At 33.5% G+C, this 20429-nt stretch overlaps 1 protein-coding gene across 1 annotated transcript in view; it reads left to right on the forward strand.

Moving 5' to 3' along the window:
- KCNT2 (potassium sodium-activated channel subfamily T member 2) overlaps positions 1-20429 on the forward strand; it is a 344033-nt gene that overhangs the window by 188431 nt on the left and 135173 nt on the right. Inside the window, exon 13 of the mRNA XM_059414103.1 lies at positions 4972-5080. Coding sequence (XP_059270086.1) covers positions 4972-5080 — 109 coding nt within the window. The remainder of the gene's footprint in view (positions 1-4971; positions 5081-20429) is intronic.

A 20429-nucleotide genomic window follows, 5' to 3' on the forward strand; every position in this document is an offset into this window, starting at 1 on the left:
GAAGGTGTCATCAACAAGACTTGAGGACTGATTGAATGCAGGCGTATGAGGGGTGGAGGAGTTCAGGATTTGGTGCTGGTAAAAATCCATCTCCAGGCAAGGAAGCATTACCAGCAGGAAGATGAGTTCAATTTGGGGTAAGAAAGCCAATGGGCAATTAGTGTTACAGACGCCTGGGGAGAAAATTTTAGGGGGCCAGCGGTCTACATGTCACATGGTGCCAAATTCAGTTGAAATGAGAAAAGCAAGCTGTCTACATCAACTTTACAAATGTAATTGAACATTTTGTCCTGAGAATTAGATTTGTTTAGTAACTTAAACTAATGCAGTTTGTAAATTCTACAGCAAAATTAGAGCCCCAAAACTGTGACTCTAAAGTTCAAACTTTGCATGCTTACATTTTTTTTAATACATTATTTGTTTTTTTTTTCAGCAGTTTTGGGTTTACGGAAGAATTGAGCAAAAAACAGAGAGAATTTCCACCATCCATTCTCCCCAGTTTCCACTGTTATTAGCATCTGACATAAGTTCAGTACAATTGTGACAATTAGCAAATATTTATACATTATTAATTAAAGTCCATGGTTTACATTAGGGTTTACTCTTCACTTTGTGCATTTTATGGGTTTTGACCAATGTATAGTGAAGTTTGTCCATCATTACAATATCCTACAGAATACTTTCACTGCTTAAAAATCCTCTGTACTCCATCTATCCATCATAACTTCTTACACTCTCCCCCATGACAAGCGCCTCAACAACCACTGATCTTTTTATGCTTTCTAAGGTATTCAGCCCTTTTTTTTTTTTTAAGATTTTATTCATTTATTTGAGAGAGAGTGTGTGTGTGTGCTCTGGGAGGGGCAGAGGGAGAGGGAAAGAGAGTCTTAGGCAGACTCCATGCTGAATGCAGAGACTCACTTGGCGTTCCATCTCATGACCCTGAGATCACAACCTGAACTGAAACTAAGAGATGCTTGATGGACTCTGCCACCCAGGCATCTCGGTCTGCAGCCTAAGTCAGCCCTCTTTCATTTAGCAATATGCATTTGAGTTTTCTCCATGTCTTTTCATGGCTGGAGAGCTCATTTCTCTTTACTGTTGAATAATATTCTATTGTCTGGATATACCTGTTTGTTCTATCCATTCATCTATTGAAGGACAGCTTGGTTACTTCCAAGTTTTTGCAATTATGAATAAGATTGCTGTGAACTTTCAAGTGCAGGTTTTGGGTAGATAAATCATTCGGGTAAATACCAAGGAGCACAATTGCTGGATTACACAATAAGGCTATGTTTTGTTTTATAAGGAACTGTAGACTGTCTTCCAAAGCTGCTGAATGATTTTGCATCCCCACCAGCAGTGAATGACTCTTTCTACTGTCCCACATCCTCACTAGTATTTGGTGTCATCAGTATTTGGGATTTTAGTCATTCTAATAATTGTGTGGTAGTATTTCATTGTTGTTTTAGTTTGCAATTCTCTGTTGACATATGGTGTTAAGCATCTTTTCATATGCTTATCTGTCATCTGTGTATCCTCTTTGGTGAGGTATCTGTTCAGATCTTTTGCTTATTTTCAAATTGAAGGCTTTTTTCCCCCTTCTTATCACTTCTTTTATCAGTAACATTATTTTATTTATTTATTTATTTATTTTTAAAGATTTTATTTACTTATTTGAGATAGAGTGAGAGAGAGAGATAGGGACAGAGGGAGAGGGAGAAGCAAACTTCCCAATGAACAGGGAACGCTATGTGGGCCTCGATCCTAGGACCCCAAGATCATGACCTGTGATGGAAGGCAGATGCTTAACCAACTGAGCCACCCAGGTACCCCATTTTATTTTTTTTTTAAGATTTTATTTATTTATTTGAGAAAGAGCAGGGGAGGGGCAGAGTGAGAGGAAGAAAGAGAATCTCAAGCAGACTCCACAGTGAGTGTGAAGCCTGACTCAGGACTTGATCCCACACCCCTGAGATCATGATCTGAGCTGAAATCAAGAGTTGGATGCTTAACTGACCCAGCCATCCAGGTGCCCTCTCTCCTAAATTGCTTATGGTTGGATCTTAGTTTTGTTTTTCTAATTTTCTTTATATTTTAATATGTTTAATTCATTAACATTTAGTACCATCATTTATATAATTGGATGTAGGTCTAACTAAATTGTTTCCTGTATCTCCCTACCCATTCATGTTCCTCTGTTTTCTCTTTTTTACTTTTATTATTATTTGATTTTTTTTGAGGAATTCAAGTTTAATATGCCTATTGGCTTTTTAGAAATTATCTTTTGAAATTTTTTTAGTGACTACTCTAGGGACTACCCTACACAGGCTTAACTCTTCACAGTCTGCTTCATGTTAATATTGCACAATTTACTTATTTTTTACAATTGCAGAATTTATTGAGGTTAGAAACTTTGTACTTATTCTACTATTATTTTTATACATATCAAATTCTACAAGATGATACTATAAAGTTTTCTTTGTAAAGGTATATATATTTTTAAAGAAAAAATGTATCTTTGTTCTCTCAGATATTACTCATTTTTGATACTCTTCTTTGATATCTGAAGTTCTAACTTTGCCTCTGGTATCATATCCCTTTAGCATAAGGACATTTCTTATAATTTTCTTATAGTATGATGCTGATGACAACACGTTTTTAAGCAATAATTGAAAAAGTCCTGTATTTCATCTCTTTGAAGGATTTTTCTCTATGAAATGATGACTTAATAGTTTTTTTTCCCCCTCTTCGTTCTGGAGTTTAGGATATTGTTTCACTGTCCCCTGGTTTCCATGGTTTCTGATGAGAATTCTTGGCCATACAACTGTTTTTCTTTGGCTGCTTTCAAAATATTATATTTACCATTGGCTTTCAATAATTAGACTACAGAATGCTTGGGTGTGGTAAATTTTTTTTGTTTATGTGGTTTGGGATTCTCTGAGCTCCTTGAATATGGAAAATTATGCCTTTAACAAAATTGGTAAGTTTCCAGCCACTATTTCTTCAAATCATTTTCTATTCTATTTTCTCTTTTGTGTTCTTCCTGGAAATCCAATTACATTATATAAGACATTTTTACATCGTTGCACAAGTCCCTGAACTCTGTTCCTTTTCCATCCCTCTTCTCTTTGTTTTTCAAATTCAATAAATTCTGTTGATCTATGGTCAAGTTCACTGACTCCTATGTCATCCCCATTCTACTTCACAGACCATCCAGTGAATATGTTTTGCTGATATTTGAGCTTTTTGTTTAATTTTAAAAATATATCCCATTCCTTTACTGAGTTTTTTTCTATTTATTTTGACCATATTTGCTTTACCTCAGTGATGATACTTTTATTCACTTTTTTAAAGCCCTAGTCTGATAATTCAAACATCTAGATCATCTAAAGGCTAATGTTTATTGGACTTTGTTTTTTTCCCCCATGAAATTAACAATTAGGTCACATTTTTCTGGCACTTCATATACTGAATAATTTTGCAATGTATTCTGGTTATTATATTATGTTGTGAAGCTTGTGTATTTCCTGTGTTTCTCCAAAGAGTGTTGACATTCTTATTTTGGCAAGCAGTTAATTTAGTTCACTAGAATGCAAACTCTATCACCCTCATAGTTGGCAGTGATTCAAATCTCCCTTGAGATTGCTCTTATTCTGTCCCAGGCATGCGTGGTTTAGAGGTTTGCTGATGTCATATAAATTTATATGCAGAATTTGTGACTTCTCTTCTCCACCCCTCCCTTTTCTGGGATTTCCTACTCATCCAGAATAATGTTTAACCAAATACCTGGGCACCTCATGGCCCAGCCAAGTTGACACATAAAATTAACTGTCTCAGTGTATCAGGTTCATCGTCATGCTTTGAGACTTTCCCTGCAAGACACACATTGTCCACTTATCTAGTTAAGGAATTCTGAGTACACTTCATCAACTTTCATACCAACCACTGACAGCAGCTTCTTTCTGCATTTCTGTAAACAATCTCTCATATCTACTTGTATTTTTACTTATCCTTTTCTTTCCCTAACATTGTCAAATAGAACTTTCTGTGATGATGCAGATGCTTAAATCTGCAGTGTCCCATATAGTTTTGAATTAGCCACAGACAGCTTTGAGCACTGGAAATGTGGATCATCTGATAGGGAAATGGAATTCTTAACTTTAGTTAATTTAAATTTAGACAGCCCCGTGTGGCTAATGACTACCATATGGACAGCGTACCCTTGAACAGGATTTTGTTTTCTTTTTCAAAATATATTGGCTAACTGATACATTTCTCAGATAATTTGCTTTGATATACTTAGTTAATTAAATAATAATTTATGGGGTCACAGTTTGTGTAACATTAATGTTAAGCATCTTTTTTTATTCCTTTTCTCAGTCCTAGAAGCTTTTTTAAAACTTTTTTTTTTTGTATCTGAAAGTTACTGATCTCTTCTAACACACACACACACACACACACACACACACACACACTCATAGAGTCAAAAATCCTTTTACTGCTATACAAAAATAAATAAATAAATAGAATGGTGTGTTTTTACATGCATGGTCACTGTAATCATTCTCCTTTTGCCAAGCTTCCTAAGCATGTTAAAATTGTTATAAATTTGCATTTTTTTCCATGGAAACTGTTAACAGACTATTAGTTGTATTGTATTTCTGAAGCCTCTGCCCCTCAATTATTTCTAAGAAAATTACTTTTAAGTTTGTCAAGAAATTTTCCTCCTAATCTCTGCTAATTTTCTAAGAGCTGGTAATTAACACTGATTGAATTAGGTATTGTTACTCTTCTTTATAGAAATAATAAGAATCTTTAAAAATAAGTCCTTGCAATTCATTATTTTGTATGTTTAATGTTAAACTGTGGATGTGACCATTTAATTTAACACACCAATTGAAGATTTTTACTTTATATATTACAAATTTTTCAATTTATTTCATGATCTTTTGATATTTATCATTTCAGGACCACCAAACAATTTTGAGAGCATGGGCTGTAAAAGATTTTGCTCCAAATTGTCCTTTGTATGTCCAGATATTAAAGCCTGAAAATAAATTCCATATCAAATTTGCTGGTAAGTTTAGTCTCAAATGAGATACTTTGAATTTCCTCCAACTATGATAGTAAGAGTTATGTCTCTGAAATTAGTGGCAACTTAATATATATATTCATGATTGCATAGAATAGAAGGATTTCTTTTTGTCATCTACTTGTTAAGAGAGAATTCATTTACTTTAAAAATGTCCAGGTAATGTTTTGGGAGTGAAAATTTTTTCTTCTTTTATAATTTGGTGATTTAATCAATTGAATTTACTGGACACCTTGGTAAGACTATAAATAGATTAGCATTTACAGTTTTATCCATAACATAGACGCAGGTCTTGAATGTTGCAGCCATTAATTTATACTATGTTTATACATAAATAGGTAGTGCTTTGTTATAAATAATATCTACCTATCTTTGTTATGGATAGGTGGTGCTCTGTTATAGATTACTTAATACATTTGTAAGCTTAGCATGCATTAGAGTAAAATTAAAATATATTGTAATGTTAAAATATATTCAAGTGTATTAAAATATATTTATTTGGAGATAATAAATTTATTTGAAGATTTATTTGGAGATAATATAGATTTTGAAAACATTTCAAGAAAAACATACATGTGAGTTTTTTAAAGTCATTTCATATGACTTTGTTTCATATACTTTAAACTGTCATTTCATATACTTTAAACTGTTAAGAAATTGAACAGTAAGATCATACTTTATTTTTTTCTTAAATGTTTCCATAGGAACTAATTTTGATCCAGGAAATAGCTTATGTACATTGAAAAAAATGACATCCTTGTTTGTTTGTTTTTTTTAGTATTTCACCCTAATAATTTAAAGTTGCAAACATCATTAAAATGCAAATCATTTTAACTATGTGTTAACAAATGTATTTCTTCATCTGTGTTTATATATCTTAAAATGCTTACCTATTCATATGTGATACTTAAATGAAAAATTATAAACACTAAGAAATTTCTAAATACCAAGAAAACCATGAAATTGTTGCAATTTAGTTTGCTGTTTTTTATCTTTTACTCTTGATTTTAATGACATCAGTTTACTAAAAATGTATGGCAAACAAAGCAATGGCTCTTAACTGTGGCTGCATTTTAGTATCTGTTTGAACGTTTGTTTTAAGTACAAATACTAATTTAAATGATTTGTGATGATGGGGCTATGATTTTGTTTTGTTTTAAAAAAAAAAAAAACCTGTTCCCTAAACTGAAAATTAAAAATAAGAACACCTCCTTTGTAAGTGGCTTTGTGAAATTTAATGGAAAATACATGTAAATTCTACATCTACTACCTGTTACATATGTAATTAGCTTTCAAGAAATGCCAATTGTTTATCTAAAAGACCTTTGCAACTAAGCTGCCTTCTTTTTATTATTATCTAGTAAAAGGAATATTTTTTAAAGATTTTTATTTATTTATTTGACAGAGAGTGAGATCACAAGTAGGCAGAGAGGCAGGCAGAAAGAAAGGGAAAGTGGGCTCCCCGCCAAGCCAATAGCCCGATGTGGGGCTTGATCCCAGGACCCCAAGATCATGACCTGAGCTGAAGGCAGAGGCTTAACCCCCTGAGCCACCCAGGCACTCCCAAAAGGAATATTATTGTAAAATTTTTATCATGCCTGATAATGACTTAACATGAAATTATTTTAAGGAAGGCAGCAATGACATAAGTCCTAAAAATGTGAATTTAAATTTGAGTGCCATCACTTAAGATTTAGATAGCCAAGTTAGTATTCTGAACCCTATTTTTCTCTTCTGTTAATTTATGTTATTGTATGTATGAGGTCTCTATTTCATTGGTTAAGATTATCAGTAAGGAAATAATATCTGAAACATATTAGGTGATCAATAAATGGATATCAGATGTGGATCCTAAAACAATATGTAGTTTGGGAAGACAAATTATAATTTTTAATGTGTTATAACTAAGATTCAGAATAGATTTAATTCTTTTCCCTATCCCTAGATAGGTTTACAACAGATAGATCAAATTCACGGGAATATTCCGCCTTTACAAATAAAAAATTACAAAGACTATTTACATTAATTCTCTTTCATATTCTTATCTTGCCATTATTTTGATAAGTTCATTGAAATGAATGTGATAGTTAAAAGTTCTATCCTGATAATTTGTCACAATATTTCTTATTTATGACACCTGCTGAAATACCTTTTAATGACATCTGTCTTCTTTTAGGTTGAGATTACAACATCTCAGAAGAACTCTTTTTTTAATATTATGAAAAGTAAAAGCATCCTACTTTCATTAAAATGTCATAAAATAGTTTGGAGTGATCTATGAGACTCTTAAACCAATATAATATATTTCACATCTCAGCCTGAGGTTAAAAGATTAGAGACTTTACCTTTCTAAGGACAGTATATCAAGCTGGCATTTAGTTTGTATGGTAGATTGTTAAGATAATGGTCTTCAATGAACCATGTTCCCTGTGTCTGTCTGGTGTTGATGGGATCTTGCAGTTTATTCCATGAAGAGGTGAAATTTAGTTCTCTACTCCTTGAATACAGGCTGGTTTTGTGACTGTGACCAGAATGTGTCCTGGGATTGAGGCATAGGTTGGGCTTCCTGCTTAGTAAGGCGTCTGCTTCTCTCTCTCTTTCTCTTTCTTTCTGTCTCTCTCCATTTGCCCTTCCCCACTGTTGGTTCTATCCCTCAAATAAATAAGTAAAATCATAAGAAAAAAAAAAAAAAGAATCCCAGCTTAGCCTCCCTAAGGATGGAAAATCACATGGGAAGTGACGCTTATCCATCCCAGGCTCCCCACCTCTCTAGCTCCTAACTTACCCACAGTCAACCCAGAGAGTCATGCTGACCTACAGAATTTTGAGAAATAAAAGTATTGGTTGCTCAAAGTTAATGAGTTTTGTTTGTAGTTATCTATTACTTGGCAATAGATATCTAATATCATTTGTAACAAAATAATAATTGCTTTAATCTTAAACCAACATTCATTTGATAATATTCACAATATTTTTGTCTTTGCATTCTTGTGAGTATTAAATAGTACAATTCCAATTATACAGGATATAAAATGAGATCATTTTATTTCTGTTTATTTAAATAACCTCTTCATACATGCTAAATTGTAGAACTACTACCATGTCTATAATTTATATTTTTTTAAAAAATAAATCCATGGTTTTAAAAGATGAAAAGAAGAAACTTCAAAATTTGAGTTATGAGTATATAAAAATTAAAAAGTAAAAATAATATAGTGATCTAGCAGCTAGTACTTTATGCACATTTATCAGTCATATCATATATGGATCCTTTTCTTCTGAACAAAATGACTATACTCATTAAACTGTTGAGTTGTTGCAATATCATTTGAATGAATTATTATATTATTGATTAAAATAGTCTTCTACACTTTGATGAGAGTTATAGGAGAGATGTCTTTATGGGCATGATTTCAGCAGCAGAAAAGATATGTTCTTAACCTATTTTACTGAGAGAGAAAAATAAAAATAGTAAGTCTGGAGATAGGAAATATATTCGGTAGCATAATGGCTATGATACAGAATTTGTGAATGTAAACCACTACAAGTCTTACAGAGATTCAATAACATAAAAATATATTTCATAGATAATTTGATCATTTTAATCACCACAGATTTCCTAAGAAGAAAATAAACTCAAACTGGCTCATAGAAATTTTACTTTCAGCGATTTTCCTTTTTATGATAAATTTGTCAAAGTAAAGAGTTCGATAGCACAAATCCTGGAATGAAACTATCCTCAGTCAAATTTCAATTCTACTGTATAGTAACTACATGACCTCGGGCTTCTTAATTTCTCTCAGCTTGAGTTCTTTGATATATAAAGTGTGAATAATAAGAGTAACTATCTCTTAGCGTTATTATAATTAAAAAAATACTCAAAAGAACATCAGCCACCAGTAACTGGTACCTATCAAATTGAGGATTTTCATGAATCTTGAGTACCTATTTCTCATCTTTCTAAGTCTATATTACCTTTATTTCCAGGAAAAGTGATTGAGCATTTTTCATGATGTCTTACAGCTTATTATAGACATTCAAAAAACACATAGCTCTCAGTTTGCACATATCTTCCAGAGAGTAGAAAAAGAAAGATCTTTTCCCAACTCATTTTATGAGGCTGACCTAGCCATGATACAAAACTTATTAAGGATAACATGAGAAATGATTAGAAACCAATTTAATTGATTAACATAGTTGAAAAATTATCTAAAATACATTGGCAAAATTATCAAAGTAATGTATTTTAAAAAATAATATATCATCACCAATTGAAGTTATTCCAGAAATAGATCATCATGTCAAAAAAAAAATAAAATTTAATGGATACAAAAAAAGCTTTTGAGAGAGAATTTAGTATCCCATTTACAATCTGAAAAAAAAGAAAAAGAAAGAAAGCAAAAGTGTTAGAAAGCTACGGAGAAAATATACCTTAGCCTAACGAAAATCATCTGCACAGTAACCTAGAGGTAAAAAAAGAATATTTAATGACCACCTATTGAAAGTCTGCCTTTAAGGTTAGGTACAAACAGGGATGCTTACCAAAACCACTTTAACTCAGTGCTTTCCTGGAAATCCTAAGGAGTGCATTAAGACTACAAAAATAGATAAAAGGAGTAAGCAGTGGAAAGCTAGATATAAAATTGCCATATTATTTAAATAAGATTTTCTACAGTATTCCCTACATAATTTTTCCTTAGGGAACCTCATTTATTTCTATGATTTCCAAAATTAAATCTCTCCCTCAGTATTCACTCTGAGGTTCAGTCTTGTATCTCTAACTCTATAGTCAGTATCTCTTATTAGGTTTCTAACAGCTGTCTCAAAATTAAGATATCTGGAAGTATATATTGATTTTCCCTGACTTTAAATCTGTTTCTATCCCATACTTCTCAACACCATCTACTTAGAACTCAAGCCAAAATCCATGAATCATTCTTTGATCCTTTGCATGCAGTCCATCAAGTGCTATAGGTTAGACTCCTCGAGAATCCCAGGTTTACTCACTGACACAACCCAGGTTTATCCCATGATCAGGGCTGTGTCAAAACACTCCCCTTGTCTTCTTTCCTGGGTATCCATGAGTTCTGCCCATAAACCTACTGCTGGTCTTCATGTTCCCCAGCACATTTGCAGTAGTGGTTACCATTTGTGTGCTATAGTAGGCTGCTACATCTTATAGTAGGCTGCTATATCTTCGTGCCTTCCATGGCAGCTTGAATTCAATAGTTTCCTCTTTCCAGTACATTAATGCCAGCATTCTTTCACCGTATCATTATTTTTAAAAGATCCTCTCTTGTGGATTATTTTTTTGTCAACCTCTGTAGAACAAAAGTCAAATGGTACTATAGCTTTGGTTGTGTTAAATCTCTTTTCCAGTGAGAAATATTTTTTATCAATACAATTCTTTTTTAAGAAGTGGCAGTTGGTACTGAAACATAGGAAGAAGTAATGGCAGTGTTCCATAGCTGTGACTAATATAAAAATGTGGTTTTGTAACATCTTGTATTCTCTGACAGCCTCTTGTGGGACTAGCAATTCTAGTAAAGTCTCTCCAAGGTCATATATCTGAACAGAAATCACCTAGAAAAAAAAAAGGGTTCCACATTGTTGAGCCCTTCACAAATATTCTCCTCTTAGTGGCAAAACCAGGATGAAAAAAGCAAAATATTATAATAGTCCAGCTCAGACGTGTTTCTATAGACTAAATTTTAATCAAAATAAAACCAAATCCTTATCTCTTTCTTAACTCTATATTCCAGAAATCATTAAAAAAGAAACAAAACACTAAAACAAAAGAAACATAAGGAAAAATGTACTTTATTAGGAACTCTTTTATTGAAAAACCTTGAATGAACTTAAAGAATAAACTGAGCTCTCCAATTAGTTGAATCTAAAAGAAGTTGCTGTTTGTCTCCTTGTCAGACGAAATTACTCAGAAAATCAGTGGGAGATGAATCCCGGTTATATGAGTAAACCGATTGCTAAATTTAGGTTGCCACTCTATCTTTACCTCCCAGAAAAAGGGTTATATCATCTGTGGGTGCATATTCAATTGCATTTTATTTGTCAACTAATTTTTTTTCAACATACTGGGTCCTTGAAAATTTTCTATCTCATTTGAACAGATGTACAAAGACATAAAAATCAAATTGTTAAATTTTCACCCACACGTGGTAGGGAAGAATGTTAAATATCAATTTATAAATAAATTTGTCTGAGTAGAAAATGTAAAAGTCAGAGTAAAGACTTTAAAAATCTCTTTGTAAATTGTGAGTTTTCTATAAATTTTATTGTCCATGCTTTGACTATGGTATTTCATAAGTAACAGATTTTGAATTAACGTTCATGAATGAAAGGAAGAATCATACCTCAATAGTAAAGTGTTGACTGAATGAAATTTTCTCTACTTCACAACTAAAACATGCCTAGAAGAATGATTCATTATACTAGAGCAGTAGCAGTTCTGGGAATTAAAAAAAAAAAAATTAAGAAGATTTCAATTGCAATACAAATTAGCGTATAGACAAGAGTATTTTTTACAATATCATTGATAATACTGTACAAATATATTTCCTATTGTAGGTAGTTGTGACTACCATTATTTAAAAATATTGTTTAAAATACACACACGTGTTCATCTGTGAATATGCACGCACACACACGAATCTTGGGGAAATGATGTGACTAAAAATGAAGGCCTTGTCTCATTTTGCTGAAACACAAGACATCCCAATGCTTCACTTTTTTTCTAGACAAGAGTGGAAAATATTTCCAAGTAATATAAATATTGGAAATTATGTTAGCTGTTTCTAAATAACATACGTATGTGCAATTCTTGACTTTCACCAAGTGGTAAGGTGTGAGTTTTTCCTGCTGAATAATTTCTTCATTTCCCATATAACACCCACGTAGATATCAGTTTAAATTTCATTCTTACAACCTACTTAAGAACATAATGCTTTGAATTCCTACAATTTCAAAAGATGAAATACCCCAACTTTGAAAATTCTCCATTTTTGGATAAAAATATTCTCTTTGATGTTTGTGTTATTGCAGAGATCAACAGAAGCCACTTAACCTAAGGCCATGTTCAAGACCAGCAAAATTTAAAGAGTCTTAAAATTTTTTCTTTCTCCGCTACTTTTTACTTTATAAAAAAATCAAACATGCAGCTTAAAAATTATACAATGAAAACTTGTATTCCCTTCATTTACATTCAGCAATTAGCAGTTTCCCACATTTGCTTAATCTTCTCTTCACACACACACACACACACACACACACACACATGTGCACATGCACACACATGTACACACACATTTTAACTTCAGCGTGCTTTTCCGAGGAATGACATTCTACTAATACCCAGCATAACATTTTCATGCCTAAGAGGGTCAGATATTTTCATGTGTCATTTGTATTTAAATGTTGGCAGTCATCCCCAAGATGTCTTTTATAATTGCATTTTTACAATTCAGTATTAAATCAGTATTTGGAGGTATTTGGGTGGCTCTGTCTGGTTAGTGTCTGCCGTCTGCTTAGGTCATGATCTCAGGGTCCTGAGATGGAGCCCCCAGTTAGGCTCCCCACTCAGCAATGCTTGTCCCATTCCCTCTGGCCCTCCCCTTGCTTGTGCTCTTCTCTCTTTCTCTTTTACTCTCTCTCTCTCAAATAAATAAATAAAAGCTTTAAAAAATAAAAAACAAAAAAAATAATATCTCATTTTTCATTGCACTTGCTTTTTCATTTTTTTTAGATAGAAGATTAGTATAGACAGGAATGAGCCTTCCCATATACCCTTTGCATCACACAGCTTCCCAGGATGTTAATTTCTTATATAAGTATATCCATTTAATCAAAAGTAAAAAATTAACATTGATGTGAATTATTTTTTAAGTGAAATATTATCTTGTCCTTCATTCCTCCTAGCAAAAAAAAAATCAATAACTTATTTGTTTTACTTTTTTTGTAGATATTAAAATTTTAATATGTGGCTCTATTGAAGAGCCAAACCAGCTTTCTTGTTTGTTCTCTTTGACACTTGATGACATTGCCATTGAACATTAGTATTTCAAGCCATTTTCTTGTGGACCACTTAAAATTGAATTAACTCAAAGCATCTTTATATTTTTCTCCATTAATTTTCTTATAGTCTTGTTTTTCTCCAAGACTCAATTGCGTGATGCTGAAAACCAGAGTAGCCTATTCCTTCAATGTTTGGAAAGTGCCAGGCATATTCTATTATAACTCAGATCGATGATTTTCCATCTCTGAAGTAGTTTCTTGATAACAATGATTAATAAAGAAGAACAGTTATATCCTCTTTCACTCTCATTTACTCATTCAAAACATTTTATTGAGTCCTACTGTGAACAATTTGTTAGTCTAGGTACTAGTGGTATAATGATTAAAAAAAAAAAAAAGATGGACTAGCTGTCTGTTCCAGTTGCAGATTTTATTTTCTTTACCTCACCTCCCCCCCTTTTTTTAAAGGTTTATTTATTTCAAAGAGAGTGAGAGAGTACGAGCAGGGAGAGGGACAAGCAGGCTCTGCTACTGAGCGGGGAGCCCGGTATGGGGCTTGATCCCAGGACCCTGGGATCATGACCTGATCTAAAGGGAGACCCTTAACAACGGAGCCACCCAGGTTCCCCTACGTCACCCTTTTTTAAACCAGTGAGCCAGTGTACTTTTACATTCTGCACCCACTCGAACAGAGCCTGTTTTAGCCACATAGAGCTTAAGCTGTGACCTTATGATCTTCCTCCCCTACCCTATCACCCTCCATATATACCAAAACTCAAGATTCTAATTATGTACTAGTTTCATCAGATTTTGACTGATGAATTTAGTCAATCTGACAGACCTATGTAGGTAAAGTTTTCATGACTTAATATAACATCTTTATTCCTGAAGTAATTACTTTTGTATTGAAAAGTCTCTTAAAATGAGGAATGAGATCCTAATACGAGGATAGTAAAATATCCCAACACTTTAATATTATCCTGGGATGTTTATTTAATATTGCCTCAAGACAGACTGCATGAGAACATACTGTGCACACACAAATGTGTGAAAGAGACTGTGAATTAAGCTTTACTAATGAATAGGAATGTTGCTGGAGAAGTAGGGAGTGACTGATGACAGTTAGAGGTAAAGGTATAATGTTTTAACCAGATCATAAAGTAGCTCCAGGGGAACCATGGAGTACAGTGGAGATGACACAAAGAGCCTCACAGGAGTGATTGTTTACCGAGCTATTAGGATGTCCAAGTGAGACCGACTGAGGGATTGAGCCAGATGATGGATGTGGAGAGTGAGAGCAGATTCATGAATCATTTCAGATCTATTCTGTAGACCTAATAATCAATTGATTGTGGGAATCAAAGAAAGTGAAAAATCATTTTATTTTCTTTTTGCCACTTAATCTCTTTTTTGTATATCTTCCCATTTAATAGAAATTGTATTATAGTAGCTTACTAATGACTTGAGTTGCTTAGATGTTTAATTCTAGAACAGAAGCTTCTCTTTTTGCTTTTCTTTCTTTCTTTTTTTTTTTTTTTTTTTTAGGTTTTGTTTTTGAGTAATCTCTACACCCAACATGGGGCTGGAACGTACAGCTCCAAAATCAAGTGTCACATGCTCCATTGACTGAGCCAGGCAGGCACCCCTAGAATATGAATTTCTTAAATGCTTTGTATCCAGTGATAAGCACAGAGCTCGACTCACAGTATCTTATTACTAAAAGTATGCAGACTATACTATATAAAAACTTATATACTTATAAAACTTATAAAAACTTATAGTATATAAAAACTATAGTATATAAAAACTTAAAAGATCCAGTAACAATGTTCAAAAGTAATACTATAATGCAGTAAAATTAAAATATGTGACAATATATGAAATAGTGAAAAGGGAAGAAAAATCTGTAGTTTTTCTTCATGTGTAGGGAAAACCCAGTTTTTTTCCTACTGTGTTAGTCCCTTATCTGTCTCCTTCATTAGTCACGTAGTCACTAACATCTGTTTACACAATTACATGAAGGTTTCATGAAGAAATATTATGAGCTACACAAACATTTAAATTTTTTTTAAATTTTTTTAAAAAGATTTTTATTTATTTATTTGACAGAGAGAGATCACAAGTAGGCAGAGAGGCAGGCAGAGAGAGAGGAAGGGAAGCAGGCTCCCTGCTGAGCAGAGAGCCGGATGTGGAACTTGATCCCAGGACCCTGAGATCATGACCTGAGCTGAAGGCAGCAGCTTAACCCACTGAGCCACCCAGGCGCCCTACACACAACATTTAAATAAAGGACCTCTATGGGGTGCCTGGGTTGCTCAGTGGGTTAAGCCTCTGCCTTCTGCTTAGGTCATGATCTCAGGGTTCTGGGATCGAGTCTCTCATTGGGCTCTCTGCTCAGCAGGGGACCTGCTTCCTCCTCTCTCTCCACCTGCCTCTCTACTTGTAATCTCTCTTCAAATAAATAAATAAAATCTTTAAAAAAAAAAGGACCTTTATTTCAGTTTTATTTATTATAAGAATAAATGTAGAAAGAAGCAAAATGTCTAGCAATATGAGAATAGATATATGAGATATGTAGATGTGAGGTGTATATGTATTATCCAACCATAGTCCTTATTAGAAATTATATTAAAATGAAGGTCAGTATAAATGGAATAAGATATGCAATTCCTTAAAGTAGGATAACAATTTTATTAATATAGTTCACATATAATGAATTATATTTCATTTGTATATAGAAGCATTATACTAGCTAGAAGGTGGTTTTGCTGATAATAGTTGTTTTTAAATTTATTTATAGATTTTACATTTTTACATTTTATCCCACAAGGCCCAATTTATCAAGTATAATTAATGCCTTAAAAACATTTGTGAATGGTAATATGTAAGGACGGAGTGTGTTATTCACTTAATTATGACTGGGGGTTATGTTTATACAGACTATAATAATTTGTAGGAGCTGAAATTTCATTAGGGTGGTAAAAGATAATGTATGTGAATTTATGAAATTGTGCAATTAGCATATTGTTATATTTTATAACCCGTGACAAATGCCATTTAATATTTTAATATAACAGTTTCATTCGTGCCAAGTTCTCATTTAAGCCATTAGCTATTTTGTATCCTTATATTTATACAAACTAAAACTGAAGATAAATCAGTAGCTATTTCCTTCTTGAATGTTAACTCAGCTTCCAATGATGAGTGAAAAATAAGGCAAATTTAAAAAGTGATAACCATTTTTAAAAAATCACCAAGGTGAATGTAAAGAGCTGAGATGTTATTTCCAACAAATTTTGGAAGTGTATGTGTTTGAAAATAAGGAAAAGAAATTTGTAACATCTTGAAATTGTAGATTAATAATTTTGAGGAAATCCATTCCTCTGTGGATTGTGTATATTCAACATTCTCTGTTTTTCAGCTTACTACGACTCAGTCTTGTCCAGGACTAAATAAATACGTACTAAAATAAATACGTACTTACATACATACTTATGTACATATATACATACTCAATATCATAAAAGAGGTTTTCTTGAACTTGTGTGATAAACTTCAGATGATTACCTAGTGTAACTTCTAGGTTAAATAGTATGGGGTCTTCTCTGATTTTTAATACACAATGCTAATTTGCTCTTCAGAAATGTATAACTAACTTTTGCAAAAGTGGGCAATATTCCTTTAACTCTTGCCCCTTGGGCAAATGAAAAATAATATTAAGAACATTATTAGTAGTATTATACTGATAGTGGCAGTCAGCATTTATATAGTGCTTATTATGTGTAAGGAATAATTTTTTTGTTTTGTTTTGCTTTGCTTTGTTTTTTGTTTTTTTAAGAAAGGGAAAGAAAGACTCTTTAGTAGGCTCCATGCCTGATCTCATGACCCTAAAATCACAACCTGAGCCAAAATCAAAAGTCAGATGCTTAATTGAGCCCCTCAGGTGCCCTGGACTACCGTTCCAAAGCACTTTTTGTAGATTAACTGAATTAATTTTCATCACCACCTTGTAAAGTCATGTGTTAGTTATCTAATGCTGTGTAACCGTACCAATCCCAAAGCTTTTTGGTGTAAATAACACATTTATTATCTCACAGTTTCTGTGGATGAGGAATGTAAGAGGACTAATGGTCAGTGTTGCAGTGAAGGCATCAGCGGGGACTACTGTTACATGAGAGCTTGACTTGGGCAGGAAGATCTGCTTCTGGTGTGGTTCATTCTTGACTCCCATGGTTGGCAAGATAGTGCTGGCCATTGCAGGAGGCTTCAGTTCTTTACCTCTTGGACTTTTCCTTACGGCTACTTGAGTGTTCTTATGATGCAGCTGCTGGCTTCCTCCAGAAAACATTGACCTATAAGAGAGCAAGGCAGAAACCATAATGTCTTTTGTGACATAACCCTCACCGTCCCACCCTGAAACTTCCACAATATCCTATTGGTTACACAGATCAGCCCTGTTCTGTGAATACCAGGATACGAGAGCCATTATTACTCCAGGACACTTGCTACCATAGATAGATTTCATTATGGTTGACTCTTGACCAACATGCATTTGAACTACAGGAGTCTGCTTATATGTGCATATTTCCCCAATAAATACAGTACAGCACTCTAATTGTATTTTTCTTATCATTTTCTTTTCTTTAGCTTATTTTGTTGTAAAAACACAGTATATAGTACATATAATATACAATATATGTGTTAATCCACGGTTTATGCTTTTGGCAATGCTTCTAGTTAATGATAGATGATTGATAGCTAAGTTTTAGGGCAGTCAAATGTTCTATGTGGATTTGCCATCTATGCATAAGGTTGGTTCTCCTAACCCCTGTGTTGTTCAAGAGTCAACAATATTCTCATTTTACAAATAAGGAAATGGAGACACAAAGATATTAAGTGAAATGTTGATGATGCTGCACTAGGTATTTAATCCATGTTCTCTGTCTCTAAAATGTGTGCTGCTAAGAGATATGTGGTATTGTCTAATAGTTTAATTTATTTTGATTTTCAGTTTTGGATTTCTAAAAGAGTTGCACATTTTCATGTATCTATTGCCCATTTAACTTCTCTATTCATTCATATATAAAATACATCCCTGTACTCTTATTTTCTACAGAGATGACTATTTTTCTCTTAGTGAATTATAGAGATTTCTCATATTCTAAAATTATGAACGTTTTGGCATTTTAAAAATTGCATTTTTTTTTTCAGTTTGCAAGTTGTCTTTGGATTGCATTTATGGTGCTTTTAACTAACAAAAATTTTGTCTATTTTTTGTACCTTTGTGCTTTTTGCCTCTAGATTGTTCATGGATTCATCTCTTAATACTTCAAATCAGTTTACTTTTCCAAAAGTTACTTTCTGTAAGACGGAATTTGTAGGAACCCCTAGAATTATCCGTTAAGGTCAAAAAAGAGTGGGTGAAGCGTGAATGACTGAAATGCCCAACTTACGTTATTTCTTGGAATCTGTTAGTATGAACATTATGTTGAAGAATTGTAGGAGCTGAAGAAGAAGAACACCCAAGTGGGCAAGGACTCATTTAGACCTAACATTTGGCTCAATTACCCATTAAATCAAACTCCCTTTGCATTGAGGAATTCCTTTTAAGTTGCATATGTCTCCTGGTAAAACTGAAATTTCAGTCTTCTTTTGTATTTTTACTTTGTTCAGATTGTTAGATGACCATCTAGTTGAGAGTAGCATCTATCTGTCTGTCTACCTATGTATCTATCATCTATCATTTTTCATTTAGTAAAACCATTTTGGAAGGAAAGGGAAAGGTTTAGTTATGGGAGACTGTCAAAAGGCAAGCAGTTGCTAATAAGTATGTACTAAATGTCTACTATAAGTGATGATGTGAGAACTTCCTTTGCAATTTTGTCCAGAGTAATGACACTCCCAAAAAAACAACTGTCACAGAATACACATAACAGCTATAAATATGGCTGTGGGTTGTCATGTGTCTGGAAGGATCAGGTAAATTGTAGCATCCTCCCTTATTGGTAAGGGGAAGGTGTGCAGTCATATAAGCTCTATTTCCACTTATTTATTTTTATAAAACGAAACTATTTACTTGGTATGAGACTATAGTTTACTGCATGCTGCCCTGTGTTATTTCAACCTGAAGTTTGTATTGTTATAAGACAGAAGTAAATGACTAAATGTATTTGTCTAATACGATACTAAGCATAGTTGCCTAAAGACTCCTGCTTAAACACATGGGATTCTGACTCATCCATCTCTTGTGACTCCAAATCTCATGACCCTTTAAATTGAGCACAGGACAACACTTACATTTTCCTACTTTATCAGACATTTTTACAAGTGCTAAGAAACTATATTTTAAACTTCATAGAATGCTTGATTCAGAAGATCCATTTTCCAGTTTGACAAGAATTCCCGGAGATTTAGAGTGAAAGAACCATGTAATGGATATACCTGCACTTCGACATCATCCCAGATGCTTCCAGGCTTATCTGTATTCTTCAAAGCTCACTCACTCTTCTTTGTTTCTGTTTTGTTTATTCAACCTTCCATTACCACCTAAACACGCTCCTTCTGCCTCCTGAAGACTTTTAATGCAGTGCTATTAAGTGCCGATCAAAGACCAGTGTCAGGCTGCAGATGTTTGCTAGGCTACAAGTTAAGTACAGCAATTGAGAGTAAGCATTTAGCAACTTTGATAGCAGTTCAGTGTCACTGTGACATCCAAGTGCACCATCAGTGTGTTATCTCTTTGGAAAGTGAGTAGACTCTTATCAGAATCATAGATGAGTCATGGGTGGCGTGAATTCTGTGCCAGTCATGTACAATAGAACGACATAAGTGTCTGCAGTGGGTTGGAAATTAAAAAAAGAAAAAAAAAAAAACTGGTTCTTTATCAAAAAGAGCTGAGGAGCATTGCTCCGAAGTATCATCAGTGTGGATTCTCCCAAGGCCTCCCCTTCCTTTCTTCTCTTCTGCCCTCTTTCAACAAACCAAACTCCGTGGGTTGTTATTTCAACCAAACTCAATACTATACTAATTCCCTTCATTTTTATGGCTCCAGATTGGAAAAAAACAAACAAAATCCTACGTAGATGGATCCCCTTTTCCTGCTCCTTGGCCTCATGAACATTGCTGGAGAAAAAAAGAAAGAAAGAAAGAAAGAAAGAAAGAAAGAAAGAAAGAAAGAAATCACTTAGTAGGTCTGATTCATGTTTCCGCAAACTCACTTGGGCAGCTGGGAGGCCCTTAATAGTGTGGGTTTTTTTCTTATCAAAAATTGTGTTACAATTTAAGACTTTATCTCATTTTCCAAATG

Source organism: Mustela nigripes, chromosome 10 (assembly GCF_022355385.1).
Source record: "Mustela nigripes isolate SB6536 chromosome 10, MUSNIG.SB6536, whole genome shotgun sequence".
Taxonomy (NCBI): Eukaryota; Metazoa; Chordata; class Mammalia; order Carnivora; family Mustelidae; genus Mustela; species Mustela nigripes.